Below are 20,818 nucleotides of genomic sequence, written 5' to 3'. Positions count from 1 at the left end.
AGAGAAGAAAATAGCTGCTGCTGTACAACAAATCGTTCAAGAAAAATGTTCCGAAAAGTGGTGAATATCGTAGTGAGTTCCTCAATTTGGTCCTTCTGAATGCTAGAAACGAATCCCTACAGCATATTGAAAGTTTCTTTCAATAAATTATGAAAATTCGAAATGAAATAATCGACATTAAAATTCTGTATGCGGCTATTTTTATAGCCGTTAGGACCGCCCATTAGTGAAAAAGCTACAAACGAAATCACATAAAAGGAAATCTCTTAACAAAAATTGAATCAGCTTGGATTCTATCGCCACTGCGAGCAGATGTGTTTTGTGTCGTTTGCAAAGCTAGTTTCGCTTCCGACAAGAGCGATTACGTCACAGCTGCCGGTCATTTCGATGGATGAAATAGCATCGTTGGAAAGCATTATAAAAAATCAGCCGTTCTAATGGCTCTAAAAGTTTTCTGAAGAACTATTAGGATGTGTTGTTCGCAAATCGAAAGAAAATATCCTCAGTTTAGTGCAAATGTAGAACAGTTTGGTTAGATTTTTGCACTTTTCGCTGTGTGAAATTCACAGTAATCGAGATCAAGTGAAGCCTTCTTTGTTTTTGCGAAAAATGTGGAAAAGGGTAATGCTTGCATAATTCATACAATTGATCAACTAATTGATATTCGGAAGTGTTAAGGAACATGTCATTTGTTTTTGTATTCACGACATCCAGTTATGTCTCTGACATTACCCACCCGCCTTTTTATTTAATACACTCTTTACACAGACATTTTGTCATTGCTGAGTCGATTAGTATGTGACACTTGGGCCTTCGGGTTTAGGTTTTCACTATGGTTTAATTGCCTTTTTTGTATGTGAAAGGCCCAACAGGTTTCGTAAATTGATTGATTTTGTAAATGTTTGCAGGAGCTAGTTTCGTTAGGAAATTCTCTCCAACAGGCATAAAACCACCTCTCTTCTGTTGTAGCAACAGAATTTAGTGATCCAAATGATACATAATCACTGTATCTTAGTTATCGCACAATTATTTGTTTTCAAATATCGTACGCACCCTGTACTATCTTAGAAACCTACCTACTATCTCCCCGGGATGTTAGAGTTGATCAATCAAATTCTAAAGTCATTGATTGTGTAACCCTAACATTTAATCTTCCAGTTATTTTCGGAATGATAGCAAGGAACGTGCGTAGAGAAAAAAAACACCTACGAACGATTTGCTCATTGAAAAACAGAACGATTGTATCCCCGTATCTTTCAGAGCAGATTGGCCGATAAGTTTGTTATCATTTGTGAATTATGTACAATGCGGTTGTTTGCAACCAACAATCAATTGTTACTCTTAGTTGAATTCTGTGAACACAACAAGCTGTGATTATAGTTGGAAAGTCATCCTTAACGTTTTCATTGCTACCGAACTATGATGTAAGTACAGAAACAGTGATCAGACCTCGGTAACCGTGAATCAATAAGCTTAGTTAATAAGCGTCGATAAACATTGGAAAACGTCGGTAAAATACCATGACTACAATACAAGTAGCCCGGGTTGGTGGTTCAATGCATAGTGCGCTGGCCTTACAAGCCAGTTGTCGTATGTTCGAATCCCGGCCAAACTCCACAAAAGGAATGTAATACCAAAACTTTGCTTTACAGTACAGTTTGGAATGAAGAAAACATGTACTAACATTCCGCTGTTGATTGATGTTATATCAAGTAATAATCACTCGAAAAAAAAACACGGCATGCTTTGATTTACGCCATAGGAAGGATCGGGGCTAGAACCGCACTTTTCGGAAATTGGAAAAACGCCCATTACAACTTGGTTTCAAGTGTAGTTATGTAGTTCATTTCCAAATTTATGATTTGAAAAAATATGTATTAGTTTTCGTACCAAGTCGTGATGAAGCGTAACCAACTCAAAATTGAAAACCACTTAACTTCTGAAATGATTCAATATTCCACTGGTACAGAATTTTACAGGCTCCGAGTATAATTTGCAATTGGCTACCAAGTGCCGCTGTATGGATTTATATGAATCATTTATTCATCAAGCAGATAAGGGCTTCCGTGATTCAGTCGATTAACTGACGTGCTTTGTGGTCTAGTGTTTCTCGGTTCAAGTCGCGCTGCTGCTATAGATCTATTATTATTTTTTTTTATTTTCTTCGATTTTAACTGAAGGAATCACACAATAGCAACCATTTCTGCTGATGATTCGATTTTCAATGATTGTTTCGTTGGCTGTGTGGCACGTTGCGCCGTCTTGTTGAAACCAAACATTTTTTATAAATAAATTTCGTGAATCAAGCTTTCAAATAAATGTACGATCATTGAAATCTATCAAACCGTTTTTTATTGTTGCATTTTTAAATTCGAAATTTTTCGTGGGACACCCCGCAGAAGACATTGATAAATTCTATTGCAGTATTATTGATGTCAATTAATATTGAACCACTGTTAAAACATTTGAATATTACACATGATATAAATCAAAGCATGCCGTAGTTTTTTTGAGTGATATCTTGAAAACTAAATCTGATATTTCTACCTACTTCGATGTCAAATTAAGAAAATACTTCTTTTCGTAACGAAATGTTCGCTTGATTTAAAAAATAATTCTTAATGAACGTTGTAATATTTTCTTAACCATTTCAAACTATTGTATTAAATCTGATATTAAATCTTACGAAATATTTTGTTGATATTAGGAAAATACTTTTACTAGTGTCTAAGATTTTCGAAACCGATTTAGGCATCTCCGAAAAATATTGGCGCAATGGAAAACTGTTCGAAAAAATTGAACCGAAAAAAAGTGCGTCTTGTGGGGGTCGTCTCCTATACCATTACATAACTGAAAGCAAAAGCGGCAGTCATTTGAGCGGAGAGAAAAGTTTCTATATTCTTCGTCACTGCGCATTATAGCTTTAAAAAAATTGACCAACCTGCTCCGGTCTTCCCTGAGTGTTTTGAAACGGATTGAATAAGTTAAACTTAAACTAGAGCTTCCGTAGCGCATTTGCCGAATCCGTTTGGAAAATATGCCTATACATATTGACATCCAGAAGTCGTAGCCTTGGAATTCGAAACCAGAGCTAATAAAAGTAATTTTTTATTGACTCAAAATAGACGAAAATGACGAGAAATTAATGTCACTCTCAGTTTTGCTTGCAAACTATGAGAACGAAATCCATGTCCATAATGTCAATGACATAAGCGGAACAGTAGTTTCAAAATTGTGTTCTTTCTTTCATTTGTCCCTTCAGTCATTTGCGGTTTTTAGTGAAAATCCCATACTATGCAGTGTCGGTATTCAACCGAAGCTTTGAGAGTCGGAAATGACAGAAAAAGGTTTCACAACGACTTTTACCTGTTGGTGCTCGAATTTGTAGTAGTTTTGATTTCCAAAGAGGTTCTGGGGTGTAATTACTTTGATTTGTCATATTTTAGATACTATTTATAGCCAAGCGTCACAGATTTTCAATACATCGATGAAAGAATGAGAATTGAAATGCAGATGCTCCCTGAACACGTTAGTTTGGTTTCGTCTTGTCATAGAGGAAAAAGTGACGTCGGCAATTATACTGTGTCATTTTTTCAATGAGAAACAAAAATGCTTCGTCTCTCTTCTCATTTAGGGATGAGACAGTAAAATATTGAAAATGATGTGGTTGGAATGGTTTCTTCATTGAGAATGCGTGACAATTTTAAGCTCTGTTCGAAACAACTCCAAACAACGTTTTCTGGCATCTACTCATAAAATCCAAATCCCTAATTTCCAAAGTACACTGAAGTCTTTTTTATGCGAGTTTACGTACCGCATAAAAAACCGCATAACTCTGAAACTTCGCATAAAAAAACCGCATAACTCTGAAACTTCGCATAAAAAAACCGCAGAAGGAAAACCGCATAACTCTGAAAACTCGCATAAAAAAGTCGCATAAAAAACCGCTTAAAAAAAGACCGCATAAAAAAGACCTTAGTGTATATTGAGAGACCGAAAGTCGCCATCTTGGATTTTGAAGTGAGTTCAAACATTGTTTGCCGGCAATTAATTCATTATTTTTACGTATCGTCTTTGACTCATCAGTGTAGAGCAGTTCAAATTGAACTGCTTAGTAGAGATGGTCGGGTATCGGGTATTTTATCCGAAACCCGACCCGTACCCGTACCCGACGAGTTTTTGGTCGGGTACGGGTAAAAATTTTTATTTTCAATCGGGTACGGGTAAAAAATTTTACTGCTCACTCGGGTACGGGTCGGGTACGGGTAAATTGTTTTTTTCGGATCGATTACCCGACCATTTGTACTTCACAGAAATATGTTTACACGTTGACGAGATTTTTTCATTGCAAAACAGTTCTTCCGAAAAATAATCAATTTGATTCAAGGGGTTTTGACATTCGCGCCTAGGACCAGACCTGTCAACTGGCATCTTTTTCATTTTTTTTCTTCATTTAAAAAAAGTATCAATCATAGTTACGTGAAAAGGTATGTGAATATTTCCCGCCCTACTTTGTTTATAACATATTTAATAAGACACACTGCCTTAGCTCTATGATGTTGCGGTCGGAATCTACTTTTCACGTAGGTTTTGATGGACTGCCATTTTAAAGCTGTTTAATGCACAATCCAGTAAAAATTATTTGATTCATATACTGCCCATACTCGCATATCAGTCTCATATCGATTTTCGCCAATTTTGAGTTAGCTTGAGGAATGGAGTCTTTCCTCAATATACTCTCAGAAATTGCAATTAAAGTTGAGGGTTTGTTCAGTAAAATATAAAAAAATATCAACTCATTTTTGTGTCCCATATGCTAAAGTACCCGCATATCAGTCCCATTCAGTGCAAAATTTCAATAATTTCATTTGTTGCAATATTGGAACAGCAAAGGTGTATTACCGATATTCCATGTAATAATACCAAGATTTAGCATTAGGGAGCAAAGCAAAGTCTTGGCATTACATTCCTTTCGTGGAATTTGACCTTTCTGTTTCAACAGACTTCGCAGCCGATTCTTACCGTACAGAATCATTGCATGGCTAGTACTATGGATCCTACTGACACTAAGAATCCTTCCAGGTCGGAACTCGAACATACGACAGCTGGCTTGTAAGACCAGCGTCCTATGCATTGAACCGCCAACCCGGGACCAGTATTAGGGAGCACAATAAATAAAAAAAATCGGAAATAAACTTTTGATCGTCTTTTTCTCAACATGCCGATTTTCCATATGGGACTGATATGCAAGGATGGGCAGTATATAAAATGTAGTGTTGTACTCATATCACATTCAGATACCAGAAAACTGTTATTTTAAATATTGGTTGGAGATTTTCAAAATTTTCATAAAAATCATTAGGATTCTTACCATAAAAACATGAACATTTAATTCAGAAAATCTGCATAGAAGTTCTTCTTATTCTGCACTTCTGGGTGGTGTCACCTCACTTGAAATGACACCGATTGATGGCACAGCAAGTTGGGCTATATTGCTAGTTAATTTTCGTTTCTTTTCACTGGACAACAAGTGAAAATCTCGATGCGTGACAACGTGGAGTCGCAAAAGTAAGGGTGAAAATCTTTTCTCGCGAAATACTCAAATTTTCACCGTGTTCACTCGTTGAGGGTTCCTGTAAAAACTGTAAAAAGCTGTAAAAACCACCAGCTACCGATAACATCGTGGGTGTGGGTTTGTGAGGCTACAAAACGGGCATAGTTGACAGATTAATTTAAATCAAAATCATAATTCATTTTGCTTTGTAGTAAAAAATTGTAATCAAAAAAATTTCCTACGAATGTTCAAACTACTTACACTTGAAGGACTCACTATTCACCATGTTCAAAATCGAATTTTTCACACCGGGAATACACGTACATTGTTTGATTCTTTGGTCAATTCACGTAAACGAACTGATAACACACTATTCATTTTAGGGGATGTTCGCATAACATTCATTTTCGTCACGTGTAATATTCAATTTGACATTTGGAACTATTTTACGTCATTTTTCAAGTGAATCGAATGTGAATTTTTATTTGTGTGTCAAGATAATGAGCACGCTTACTTGTGGTTCTAAAGAATTGGATCAAAAGTCGCACTGTTTCGTAAAAACCATACCTACCCTAAATTGAATACAACGGGTATTACGACATTTTGGGTAAATATACTTTTCGAAAAATTTGAGTTGATATTACTGCCTTTTGTTCACATTTGTAAATGAGTATAAAGTACCAAAGACATTGAAAATCTACAGGGTCCGCCATCTAACATTTATTTTTGAACTAGCGGTTATTTCGACATTGGTAACCTCAATGTCACTTCTGATTTGACAGAAACTTAGTTGTATCCTTCCGCTGAACGAAAATGGTTTGCATGTTTAAAAAAAAGTTACATTACATTATTCATGCTTCACATTGTATTTATATGTTTAAAAGTAAACAAGCATTTTAATGTATTTTTCTTACCAACTAGAGCCTGATACGGCTCGATATCTAAAACACTTTATTTTTTCCATACTGAATTTTGGTAAAATTTTTACTACTCATTCGGGTCGGGTACGGGTACAGGTAATTTTTAATCGGGTACGGGTCGGGTAAGGGTAAAATTTTTTATTTTTTTTCGGGTACGGGTCGGGTACGGGTAATTTTTTTGTATTATTGATCGGGTACGGGTCGGGTACGGGTAATTTTTTAAATTTTTAATCGGGTACGGGTCGGGTACGGGTAATTTTTTTTGCAGATCACTCGGGTACGGGTCGGGTTCGGGTATAAGAATTTCTATACCCGACCATCTCTACTGCTTAGTGCTAAACTCAATTTGAACTGCTCTGCACTGATGAGTCAAAGACGAAACGTAAAAATAATGAAAACGGTTATGTGCCCTAGCACAAAATTTGGCTAACCCCTAAATGGCAATTAATTGCTAAAACAGTACCAAAATTATAGGTTACGAATATTGTCATAGCATCTATGGGTATCCCTATTTCATCTCATTGGTAAGGAAGTCACCTCAAAACCCCGATTTAGCTACAGAAATCACAATGATTATTTCATATTTCTGCTTCATTCGCCTTGCTCCACATTGAGAATCGATTCACATCTGAAATGTTCACTACTCTGTTAGTAATTTCATCTCAATGGATTTCGATTCACTCTATCGTTAGTTATTCAGCCTGTTAATTAGCGAATCAAAACAAAATGTTTCACTATTACATTCAAAATGTCAGAATTTTGCTTAAAACGGCCAGGAAAAGGCAGAAACCTCGGTTCTTCCAACCCGAAACTGGACCAGAAAGTGGTATCTCTAATCATGAGCAATTCCAGAAATGCTTAGCAGATCATCAGACTCGACCTTCTCCGATTTGGATAAAACTTTGCACATGATTTCAGTATGGCAAACCATAAGTTTTAAACCGATGGAGAGGTCAATACGACTCACGACTGATTTTTAAAAAAAGCGTATGTATTTTTGCATTTCACAAAAATGGCCTTTTTCAAATCGTTGCAACTCGGAAACCGTTAATCGTTCAAAAATGACGTGGGCACTCTATAAAAAAATATACACTAATTACAAAATAATCCGAAAAAGCTGCTATTTAAACCTACAGATTGATGGCTATCCCATCCGTGCCTTTTGAAAAATGAAGAAGTTACAGCTAAAACAATTGACAGATATATCCGAAATTTCATGCGGATGATAATAAAAGGTATAATCTCACTGCTAGGTGGATTAAGCACGTTTTGTTGACAGAACACACACGCACGGACACAGTTCGTCGAGCTGAATCGATTTGTATATGACACTCGGCCTCGGGAGCGAATTCTATATCTTTTTACCTTTTTTTATATATATAAAAAATAGGTATAGAATTCGCTCAAACTTTCGAAAAATTTTCCGAGGCCCGGAGGGCCGAATGTCATATACCAATCGATTCAGCTCGACGAACTGAGCAAATGTCTGTGTGTGTGTGTGTATGTGTGTGTGTCTGTATGTGTGTTGTCAACTAAGAGGTCGAGATCTCAGAGATGGCTGGACCGATTTTGATCAAACTAGTCGCAAATGAAAGGTCTCCCCGTCACCCAGAACGCTATTGAATGGTTTTGAGATCGGATGTTTACTTTTTGAGTTATACGAAGTTTTATGTCAAAATTTTCAGTTTTTTGACAGTATCTGTCACATTTGACCTTGAAAACAGAATATGTTTCCAGACTTAGATTTCGCTCGGTAATACCTATCCAACAAGCCATAGATTGTTAAAATCCGTCCATTTTTAACGGAGATATCGATATTTTTGTGTAAGCCTTATTCCAGTAGAAGGAATTTTGAGCGCTGTATGAAAAAACAAAGCTTGGGAGCAACATGAAACACGATTTTTTATACTGTTACATATAATTGTTTCTAAGTACCAAAAAGACTGTGTACAGCATCCTTTTTTATGACAATTTGCCTCGGACAAATTTAAGCACGGTTCATTTTTGGCAACATAATCTTTCGAATATGGCATATGTAAACCAGATGGTACCTGCATTATCGAGTTGGAAGTAATTCCATAATTATATTGATTTAAACTATTTACAGCAATAAATGCTGGAAGAACATGAATTCCATATACCATACGACTCAGTTCGTCGAGATCAGCAAATGCGTGTGTGACAAATAATATCACTCAATTTTCTCGGAGATGGTTAAACCGTTTTCTACAAACTCAGATTCATATGAAAAGTCGTATACTCCCAAACAAGGTTCCTGAATTACGTTTGGATCCGACTTCTGATTGCGGAACCACAGGATGATATGTGAAACGAAATTAAAATAATGCAATTAATTTTTCTCGTAGATGGCTGAACCGATCTAAGATTCAAATGAAATCTAAGAATCATCTATGATTCAAATGAGAGGTGAATTTTATCCGATTCTGGAATTACAGATGATGAATTTTTAAAATTCATACCGATATAGAAGATGTAAATTGTTTGGCGTATTAATTTATGGCCATTCGAATCATTTTGGGCTATGCTAGTTCCTGAATACCGGCTCTGGAAGTGCCATAAATAATGACGAAAAACTCAAAAGTGGAACTTATTTCGACATCTCATGGAATGTTCAATCGATTGTCACACGCTAAGATTGAAATTCGATATGTTTTGCAGTTTCGGCATTACAGGGTAATGAGTGATTGAAATCTCAATTTGCCGTTTAAAACGACGATAATTAAAGTAATGTCATGAGAACTAAAACACCGAAGAATATCCATGCAAAAACACATGCGTATTGATAAAAAAAGGTATCATCTCACTGCTAGGTGGATTAATCACGTTTTTATATTTATAAACACTTTAAAATTGTTATAAATTGGGCACTAAACTACTTCAATTTGTAGAATATGTTAATTGCTAGCAGTTTCATACATTTTGAAGACTCCTGGCATCAAAAAAATTTGTTTAGTTTTGTGTTTTTTTTACCGGATTTCCAAAGTTACGCGGTATTTTTTACGCGAAATGTAACCCCCCCCCCGCGCATAAAAAGAGACCACAGAGTATGTTTTTAACTGTATCATCCGTAAATGTTAACAACACACAAAGAAAGACGAAGCATTTTTTGTCATTCTCACAGCAACGAAAGAGAGTATCAATGACATCGGTGAAGTTTTTCTATAAAAAGTGTCTAAAATATGATAAATCAAGGTTATTACACACTAGAACCTCTTTGGTAACCAAAACTACTAACGATACCAGCACCAATAGGTTCAAAATTATTGTGAACCGTTTCTGTCATTTACGATTCTCGAATTTTCGGTTGAATATCGATTATGCACAGTACACGATTTTCTCTGAAAACCGAAAATGACGAAAAGTGTGAACGGAAGAAACAACAAAACTTTTAAAATTACTTTTCCGGCTTTGTCGTTGACTGGACATGGAGTACATTCTCAAAGTTTGATAACGGAGCTGAGAATGACATTTGTTTTCTGATTTCTCAACGAATTGCCTTCGGCTCATAAGTGCTTAAAGAAGTTCAAATTGAACTGCCATCTTTAATCGATCAATTTGAACTGCTTACAGCACCGATAAGTCGTGGGCGAATCGTGAAAAAATCGAAATAAAATATGTGCTTTTTACACCAACCAACAAACCTCCTAAGTGTTGATTTATTTTCGTCTAATTCTGAGTCAATGGAAATGACTTTTATTAGCACTGGAGTAAGTGACAAGGTAAAACAAGAAACATCTTCCAAGGTAAACTAAAAATTCTTTCAACAATATTTTTTTTTAAATTTGTAATTCTCAAATCCTGGTATTAAAAGAGATTTTAACAGCTGCTATAATCCATGTAACCTTGTGGCCTATTTATGTTGGTACAACCGGAAGGAGCTCGTTTATACTCATGACATCCTAGAAGTGGGAAAATGTCAAAGTCAAGGTTCAATGAATCCTTTAGTATGAGACGTTTTTGATGTTTATAAATTCACGATTGCAATGCACAATGTATATAAAATTATTTAACTATCATTGAATTATAAAATGATACCAATATGTTTTCTTCTCATATGTTAGCTTGTTCCCATTTTCCTGAAAAAAAGTTGTAATTTAGAAGCCTCTAAATTTGTGTTATTTGACCACGATAACGCAACAAAATATTCATTCTGCTTCAGTGGATTATTTTTGGGAGTGAACCGGGCAGAATAAAACACAACTGCATTGCATTTTGTTATCGTGTTATCGCTCGTTTCGTTAACCATTACTAATGTTTGACACCACAAACAACATCCTCCTCCGTCTTACTGCAAATCTTTGATTGTTTGGATTATTCAACCTTATCGCAATACACCGAAAAAAAAGCGACACAGTCTTGATAGATGATGATGATGATGATGATGATGATGGTCCCACCTCATACCCCTACAAAGGTGTGAGCAGAACGAGTTATCTAATGTCGTTTTCGTTTTTAAATTGCACTACACTGGTGTAGCGAAAGCTGCACTGAAACCGTTCGTTTTTACCAATTGCACTACACCAGTGCTACACTTTTTCTGCACCGATACCACTGGTGTAGCACTCATCAAAAGTTTGGTGTAGCTCTGTGCAATGGAATCGTGTATTGTAGTCAATGGTTACTGTTTATGTTTTCGTCATTTTTGTTCGTTTATTCATGCCTCAGTGTAGCACTGCACCGGTGTAGTGCAAATTAAAAACGAAAACGCCATAAATGATAATTAATATTTTTGCACATATCTTAACCAGTAAACAAAAGAAAACGATCTGATTAATCTAGCAGGTATTGATTCTTCTTCAAAAGAACGACTGACCACAAAATAACATTCAAATATTTCGGATTTACTATCCAGGGTTAATCAAGAAAATTTCCAACCCGGGAAGATCCTTGATCACATCAGGAATCGAACCCGATATCTTTACCAGTATCAGACAGTAATTCACCTGGCCCTTCCCGCCGGACCAGTTCATCGCTACACACATCAGCTACGATGGAGTAACGAGACTGCGGATGAGCAGAGCCAAGCCCAATTCCATCAACAACTGTCGATCCCAATTAATCTCCCGAATCAATTCCTTAAATTATTAATCAAACCTTGCGATCAAGGTCAAGAGCAAACTTAACACACTGAATGCTAAGGCTCTTCGGCTAGTCCTGTTCGCTTTCCAAATAGTCACTACCTGCTTCGCGCGCGAGGCTCAAACGTTTGTAGACTGCTCATTATTTTTAACTCTCAAACAAACTAAAAATCCATCATCATCATACCGAACATAGTAACTTAATTCGTCTCACAATAATATATATAAACAAAAAGAAAAAGAAAATACAATCTTCGTAATACGTAAAAAATAAAAAATCTAAAAATTTTGAACTAACTAACTAAATATTTGCTTACAAAGCGGACTTTATGTGTGAAATACATAACCTTTTGAACTCCACCAATGTCGCTGCGCGTTTGATTTCTCTTGGCATCGAATTGAAAAAACTTATTCCCTTGTACAACAATGAGTTTTGCGATCTGGCTAACAGAAAGCTTGGTGTTCTAGCATCAGATGCGTTTCTAGTATTGTACCTATGCAAATCAGTTCCTCTTTCAATTCGATCACACAAATATCGAGGCAGCATGCCGTTTAATATCTTGAAAATAAATACCATGGTTAAGTAGTAAATTCTCTGTTTCACTGAAAGCCATTGTAATGCGTTCAGTAGAAAATCTGAGGAGGTATATCTACTACATTTTAGAATTAATCGCATGATTTTATTTTGCAGTCGCTGTAATCTCAAGATTTGTGTGTTATTAGCAAGAAACAGAATGGATGGGCAAAAGTCAATGTGTGGTGAAATGACTGTTTTATACAAAAGAATCTTACTATTGGTCGTTAAGTCATTTTTCAAACGACATAATACACCATACTTTTTGGCAATCTTCTTGATGACGTTATTGATATGAGATTTGAATGTTAACTTTTCATCAATTATGACTCCAAGATACTTCATTTCTCTAACGCGATCAATAGTTTCACCATCAATTTCCACATTGGCGTCATGACCGGTGCTAACAGAAGAAATAACCATATATTTAGTTTTCGCGACGTTTAGTTTCAGTTGCTTAAATTTTAACCATCGAACCAGCGAACTTAGATCCTCGTTTAAATGTGCAACAGCTTCATTGAAATCTTTAGCCGTAATGAACAGAACAGTATCATCAGCAAACAAATTGATATCACAGAAACGTAAAACTCGCTTCATATCATTAATATATATAATAAATAGAATAGGACCTAACACACTTCCCTGAGGCACACCAAGTGAATTACCGAGGGAACTAGACACTACATCGTTAAAAACAGTCTTTTGAGATCTACCACATAAATAGTTTTCAAACCATTCATGTGCCATTCCCCCGATGCCAAAACGCCGTAATGTCTGCAACAATAAAGGTCTTGAAATTGTTTCAAAGGCTCTCTTCAGATCCAAGAACACAGCAAAGATACTCTCTTTGGCTTCGATTTTCTCCTTCCATTTTGCCAATACTAGGTTCAAAGCGGTTTCACAAGAGTGACCCTTACGATATCCCGATTGTTCCGGTATTAGCAAACTGTTAGAGTTCAAATAGTTAATCAGCTGATCTTTAACAACAAGTTCCAGAATTTTTTCCAGTGTGTGCAGCATGTTAATGGGACGGTACTCCTCGGCTTTATCCGTTCCAGTAACCTTGAGGATAGGAACCACCAGAGATTCTTTCCACACTTTTGGTACGTGCCCCGTGTACAACGATTCATTTACCAAATCCAGTAGATCGTGTCCGATAACATGAAAGCAATCCTGTATCACTTTTGAGTTTACATTGTCAATACCAGTTGATTTTCCCAAATTGAAACAAATATTTTTCAATTGTTCAAAAGTGATTGGTTGAAATTCATCAAGTCTACAATAGTTATTCATCGGCTGTGTTATTTCAACAGGTTCACCTACCAATTCAATACTTTGATTGATCTGCTGAACACTATTTATGAAATAACTGTTGAACTTTTCAGATACAATTTGTTCTGTGTGCTTTTCTATACCGTTAAAAGTTATGGTTTTCGATGCACTATGTGTAGGCTTGATCAACTGTTTGAGAATTTTCCATAACTCTCTGCTGTTTTGATGATTTTGATTGATCTTCCTCTGTATGTATTCATATCTAGTCTTCTTCAGGGCCCGTGAATAAATATTTCGTGCTTGTGTATATCTACTCCAGTGACTATCATTGTTAGTTCTACAGAATCTCTTGTACTGCTTATCCCTCTCCCGTTTTAACCGTAAGAGGTCTATTGAGTACCAACTACTCGAGCTGTTCAAACTAACATACTTTTCAGTTACTAATTCATTAGTACACTTTTTTAATATGTCAGTAAGAATAGATGCCCTGTGATCCAAATTTCCAGTCAACTGTGTACAACCCAAGCTTCTTGATACAAGTCGAGATAGGGTTTGCTTTGAATAGTTTTTCCAACACTTGATTTTCACCGTATCTTCCTCATTTCTAGAGCTACTCATTACGGAAATTGCAATTGTTTCATGATCTGAAATCTTGCAATCGGATTCCACATTTGAATAAACACCGTCGAAATTGGAATACACGTGATCTATCAATGTTTTACTGTATCTCGAAATTCTTGTAAATTCATTCACAGTTTGCTTCAAATTGAAGAATTCTGCTAACTGTTTCAATTGAGTCGAACCTTGATCACTGAGCCAATCGATATTAAAATCTCCAGTAATAATATTTAGTTTACCAAAATCTACGAAATTCTCCCACCAGTTTTCTAGAATTTCCAGAAACTGGCGATCGCTTGAACTTGGAGAGTGGTAAACAACTCCATAATTTCCCATCTGCATGCCTCTTTCAACTGATATACCCAAGAACCAATTATTTCCAACTGCTTCGTTTGATTGAATGCTGAATTTAATTGATCCTCTGGCGTAAATTGCAACTCCACCCGTGTGCCTGGAATGGGACAAACAAAAAGCAACAGTGTAACCCGGAACACTGAACTGATCGAAAGCGTCAGAATCAACAATATGTGTTTCTGAGAGCAAAACCAATGAAGGATGTCTATCCTCTATAAGATGACGCAATGCGACATAATTAGAAGACAAACCGGCCATGTTCAAATACAAAATATCTGAATGCCTCTCACTGATTAGTTGCTATTCCATTGACATAATGTTGTTCTTTTTCGTTTCAAGCAATCTCAGATATACAGGACACTGCTTACTAAATGCTGGATGGTGAATGTCTAAATTCAATTTCCTTTCTTTGTTCATTTTCAGACAATTAACGCATTTGAATTCAGTTGAAGAACACTCAGATGTTCTATGTGCGGAATTACATTTGGAACAATTTTCACTGTTCAAACATTCGGTGCTCTTGTGACCAAACTCATCACACCTGAAACAGCGCAATACGTTAAACGACTCGAAAACCGAACACCTATCCCAGCCGACGCAAACCCTGCCGGCTGCCATCAAGCTGGAATAAGTATTCTTATTAACCTCAATTATAACACTATATTTGTTATATTTGAAGCGTGGATTCTCAAAGTCAGCAACAACTTTTACATCTTCAATCGAAATTTCCTGATTTTGACTTTTCAATAGGTCAATAAATACATCAGAGGAATATCGATCACTCATCCCCACTATTTTCAGTTTTGGTTTCCCGGGCTTGGGTATAACAGCATTGTATTCAGTTCCTAAATTACTTTCAATGTTTTCTTTCACTGATTGAATGTCCTCTCCTGCTGCGCACTCAACAATAATCGAGCCATCTTTACCATTTTTAAAATTACTAATTTTATGTGTTCTTGGATCTAACTTACCCTTCAAAACCTTTCTCGTGTCATCGCTCGTTTGCGAAGACTCGACAGGTTTGATCATAATAACCGAGCGAGTCTTACGATTTCTATTGCTTTTCGTTCTTTTTCTAGAAAATTTCCCAGATAGAACGTCCGCGTATGACTTTTTGTTGTTTCTATCAAATACTTCGTCGTTACCTTCATTAACAATATTATTATCAAGCGGTTCATCATCAGTATTTGAAATAACTTTTCTCTTTCGTCTGGGATTTCCATCCGACTCCGAATGAGTCTTCCTATTTGCAACAATTTTCTTTCTATTCATTACAACCAAATCATTATTATTTTGCTGATTATTCAAAATCAACAAACTTTTCAAATCGTCCAACTTTCTGGCCACACTGTTTTCTAAGCAGGCCATTTTGCTCTCCAGAGCATCATTGGAAGATCTGATCAGTCTATCGATTCCCTTTTCTATCGCGATATTAATGTGTGCCTCGATGCTCTCCCGCACACCAGCAAACGAATCAGTGATGGATTTGAATTTTTCCATCTCCTTCTTCACATCACTAATGAGCGAAAGAACATCATCCTTTGGCATCACATCAGCCATCGCGGCACCTTCCAAGCAATCAGCACATTTAAACAAAAGCGCCGGTGTATCTGAAACCCAACCGGCCATGGCTCTCGTAAGCCCAGTACAGCGCTGGTGATAGCCATTCTCGCAAACTGAACATGCAATTCTAATATCCGATATGGTTATTTTTTCATTACACTTCACACATTCACCCATCATTCATGCATAAACCAAACCGGCCCGACACACAGCTGGGGGAGAAATCAAAGCAAAGTGAACCATGCAAAAACAATAGACAATGCATTCAATATACCACGGTACGACGCCGCTTTGTTTGAGCGATCGCCGCACGGCGATCATTGACACAATTTACAGCACAAAATAGAAGTATTTACAAAACACTTTCTACTTATCTGTTTAAAGCACAACTAGTCACTTGCTTAGTTGAAAAAAATTTCACAAAAAGCCACCTATTTCACACAAAATTTATCACAATTTGACTCAGCACTAAAGACGCACAAGTTACCATGTGCGCCATTCAATACAATTGTACAAGACCATTGAAATAATTCAAAATTTTTGTGTTGACACAAATTTTATTTTAATAATAAAAAACAAATTCTACATCTCTTTGAAACAGATTAAATCAACACGGATTTCAATATTTTCACTTTGATTTGCAGAAACGTTGGAAGGCAATATATATCAGTAATTTTGAAATTTCCTATATATACTTTTGAGTTTAGGTATATTTAAAAAAATATTGTTAAGATTTTCAGTGGAAACCAAGTTTCAGTTTTTGTTATAAATTTTGTTCATAATAAATTTCCTACTAAAATAATAAAAAAATATATGTCATAAAATTTCAAAATTTTGATTTGTTTATTTTTTTTTTGGCAAAATTTTCCCAATAATAGAAATTCTCTGTATTTGTACCAAATTTTTTGAGATTCTTTGAACGGATATATAATTTTGTTAATCAATACATTGTTTCTGGTAATGATTCCAATATTCTGAATCAAAAAATGTACATGCCATTGCTTTAAGTTTTGAGTTATATACAAACATGTGAAAAAAAATGAAAAATTCATATATATTTATAAATTCATCGATTTTTTAATGTTTTCTTTTGATTGTGTAGGAATGGTAGTTGGGCGAAAATTGTAGCTGGTATCACTAAAATCGAATGATGTGTAGAAATATATAGGTCATCGCTTTGAATTTCGAGATATTTATGATCATTGTAAAAAGTCTCACCTTTTCTTAGGTCATCTATCTACAGTTTTCATCATAACTTTGGGTAGACAACCCTATTTTTCGTTTTTTTTCAATGCATTTTATTTCTGGAAGTATTACCTTTCCAATGGTGAGCGAATTTTGAAGATCGGTTGGCTAACAACAAAGTTATGACTCGGTAAAGTTGAAGTATTCAATATTTTCTATGCCAAAGGAAAGAAAATTGGAAAGCAGATAGGGCATATTGGATGCGTGAAAAAAACTTGGAACGGGAAAAATCAAATTTTTATTGGCTTTTCTTTATCAATCATCTCCTACAAAGTTTTTGAATCAATCTACAAACTTCACAAAATTCGAGGGTGTAAAATTTATTGAGATTCGTTGAAAAACAGCTGAGCTATGACAGCTCAAAGTTACCGTTCCAACTTTTTTGAGGCTTGGTATTTGGAGTGTTAAACAATTCAAATGGAACTGCCATCTTTAAACTGCTAAGACCATTCAATTTTCGTAAGGTAAAAAAAGTAACATCTTCCAAAGTAGACTAAAAATTCCGTCAACAAAATTTTTTGTAAATTTGTGAATTTGAAATCCTGATATTAAACGAGATTTTAACAGCTGCTATAATCCATTTAACCTTGTGACCTATTTATGTCGGTACAACCGGAAGTAGCTTGTTTATACTCATGACATCCTAGAAGTGGGGAAATGTCAAAGTCAAGGTTCAATGAATCCTTTGGTATGAAAAGTTTTGATGTTTATAAATTCACCGTTGCAATGCAAAGTGTATATAAAATAACTGGATGGATAGCCATCTTTTTAGTGATAGTCATTTTTTGAATTCGAAAAATAAACTTATTTAACTACTAATGAATTATAAAGTGATACCAATATGTTCGGTTCTCAAATATTAGTTGAAGTTATAATTCATTAGGCTCTAGAATTGTGTTATTCGACCACGATGACAAAACAAAATATTCATTCTGCTTCAGTGGATTATTTTTGGGAGTGAACCGGGCAGAATAAAACACAACTGCATTGCATTTTGTTATCGTGTTATCACTTGTTTCGTTGACCATTACGAACGTTTGACACCACAAACACGTTTAATCCTATAAATCTAGCAACATTCTCCTCGTCTTACTGCAAATCTTGAATTGTTTGGATTATTCGACCTTATCGCAATACAGCGAAAAAAAGCGACACAGTCTTGATAGTAAAAGCAAACCAACAGAAAAATGGGGTTTATCGCACTCTCCTACAGCGTGATTTAGCTTTTGATTGCCAGATATAAACATTGGCGGTCTGTCGGTCCGAAACTGTCGTAGTGCCCCCCGGGGTGTAATGACCATTCCCCGAAAAAAGAAAAGAAAAGAAAACATGTTTCTAAATTGAACCTGCTCTTATAACGCGCCGTCGCCCTTTTGTAATTGTTTTCAGCTTTAACCTAAGCAAAAAGGCACTACTGCTGGTATCGGTTCTGGCATTGGTTGTCCTCGCGGCAATAACCTTGGGATTGGTTTTCGGCCTTCAATCGGATGGCAGACAGTTCGTACCAGAAGTCCCACTGTCCGGGGCTGCCGTTGCTTCCAACGGACCGGAATGTGCCGCTATCGGAGCGGAAATTTTACGAAAAAATGGTTCCGCCGTTGATGCGGCAATTGCCACCATGGTGTGCGAAGAGGTAGCCTGTCCGCAGAGTACCGGAATCGGCGGTGGTTTCCTGGCAACGATCTATGATCGAGCCACTCGGACAGTGATCTCACTGGATGCTCGTGAAATGGCTCCTCAGGCGGCGACGGAAGAAATGTTTGTCGACAATGGACAGGCAGCGGTTGAGGGTGGACTCGCGGTGGCCACTCCCGGAGTTATTCGTGGCTTTTGGGAAATGCATCAGCGTTACGGAAGCCTGGAATGGAAGGAACTGTTTGAACCGACAATCGAGTTATGCCGGAAGGGGGTCGTTGTGTCCGACTTCATGGCCTCGGCCATGCAATCGGAACGCGATCGGCTTCGGTCGATTCCGTCACTGCGGGAAGTATTCGTTAATCCGGCGACGGATGATGTCTGGCAGAAGGGAGATTTACTCAAGCGAGATGTATTCGCGGAAACGTTGGAAATCATCGCCAATGAGAAGGTGGACTCGCTGCACGGGAAAACGGGATCTTTGCTCCCGAAACTGATGGCCGATCTGCGAGAATTTGGCAGTATTATTACGGAGGAGGACTTCTACAATTATAAGTACCTAATGATTTCGGGATTTGATTCTATTAAATTACCTACCCTTCGTTTCAGACCACGTTGGCTACCGGCAGCTTCTACGACGATCCGTCAGAACTACAGCGTGTACAGCATGCCACTTCCGGGTAGCGGCACCATTGGAATCTATATTCTCAATCTGTTGGATGGCTACGATGATCTGGATCCGGAAGATCCACTCACGTGGCACCGAGTAGTGGAAAGTTTTAAGCATGCCTATGGAGTCCGAACTCGAGTGGGGGATCCAGATTTCGTGTCGGGAATTGAGTTCCTGATTCGAAATCTTACCAGTAAACCGTACGCGGACGATGTGCGAACAAAAATCGACGATAACCGGACGTTCACGGATTACGAATATTACGGGGCGGAGTTTGCAGAACAAGAAGATCACGGAACGGCGCACGTTTCCGTGCTAGCATCCAATGGAGATGCGGTGGCAATTACTGGCACCATCAATACTTTGTAAGTTAACTTTGTGAATATCCTGTACAAAAATCATTCCATGTTCTTTTCCCAAGTTTCGGCTGTAAACGGCGATCTCCGTCGACTGGAATTATTTTGAACAACATCATGGATGACTTCTCAACACCGGGGGTAATCAACTCGTTCGATGTTCCCGCTTCGCCAGCGAACTTCGTGGCACCGGGGAAGCGGCCACTGTCTTCGATGACTCCCACGATCGTGGTCGACAGCCAGGGTGACGTCCGGATGGTGGTGGGATCTTCCGGTGGAACACGAATTACAACGTCTACGATGTTGATGGTACTTCGTGGTATTTTCTTCGGACAGGATCTTAACACGATGATGCTGGCACCGCGATTGCACCATCAGTTGGCTCCTCTGAGGATTGACTTGGAGAAAAGTTTCGGTTCAACGGTGGTGGATGCGCTTCTGGAGCGAGGTCATGTCGTACGGGAGGTGTCCGGAATTGCTAGTATCGTGGCGATTGTCAGAGAACGAAACAATAGTATAAGCGCTGCCTACGACCCGAACCGGGGTGGTAGTTTTGAGATAATACCTTAGCGATGGGAGATGCTTTTTCTTTGATCCGAATTCCTATGGGCATAAGAACCTATTTTAAGGGTAAGTGAAATCTCGAGAAAATATATCATAGAAACGACCTCTTCCAGATATTCGCAATACCTGCCACTGAAATATGGTGTGTTATTATTAGCGTTAGTGGGTAAACTGGTAAGTTTTGAAGATTCCGTGGACTTCGCAATCTTCAAATCTTCCTTTTAGCTACCCGGTGCTAAGAGCAGGATTATCATCTAGAACTAGTACTTGAGTATCGTATTTCACGAAGATCCATTCCGTGTCCGCAAACCAAGCATTTTTTCTGACTACGGTTCTGGTCCGACTGTTGAAAGGTCGCAAGGTGTCTTTTGATCTAACGCGCTTACCATATTCT

At 37.2% G+C, this 20,818-nt stretch overlaps 2 protein-coding genes across 3 annotated transcripts in view; one reads left to right on the top strand and one right to left on the bottom strand.

Annotated features, from left to right (window-relative positions):
* The window catches only part of LOC131425582 (lachesin), a 350,776-nt gene that overhangs the window by 103,038 nt on the left and 226,920 nt on the right, over positions 1–20,818 (bottom strand). The gene's annotated exons all lie outside the window — the stretch shown is intronic.
* LOC131425580 (scoloptoxin SSD14-like) lies at positions 1,351–20,472 on the top strand. The gene is made up of 4 exons (XM_058587579.1): positions 1,351–1,424; positions 18,589–19,389; positions 19,444–19,869; positions 19,926–20,472. The coding sequence occupies exons 1-4, from the start codon at positions 1,420–1,422 to the stop codon at positions 20,428–20,430; spliced, it is 1,737 nt and encodes a 578-aa protein (XP_058443562.1). The 5' UTR covers positions 1,351–1,419; the 3' UTR covers positions 20,431–20,472.

This window comes from Malaya genurostris, chromosome 1 (genome assembly GCF_030247185.1).
Source record: "Malaya genurostris strain Urasoe2022 chromosome 1, Malgen_1.1, whole genome shotgun sequence".
NCBI classification, from domain to species: Eukaryota; Metazoa; Arthropoda; class Insecta; order Diptera; family Culicidae; genus Malaya; species Malaya genurostris.
The sequence above is the reverse complement of the archived record's forward strand: the minus strand, read 5'-3'. Positions and strand labels throughout refer to the sequence as shown.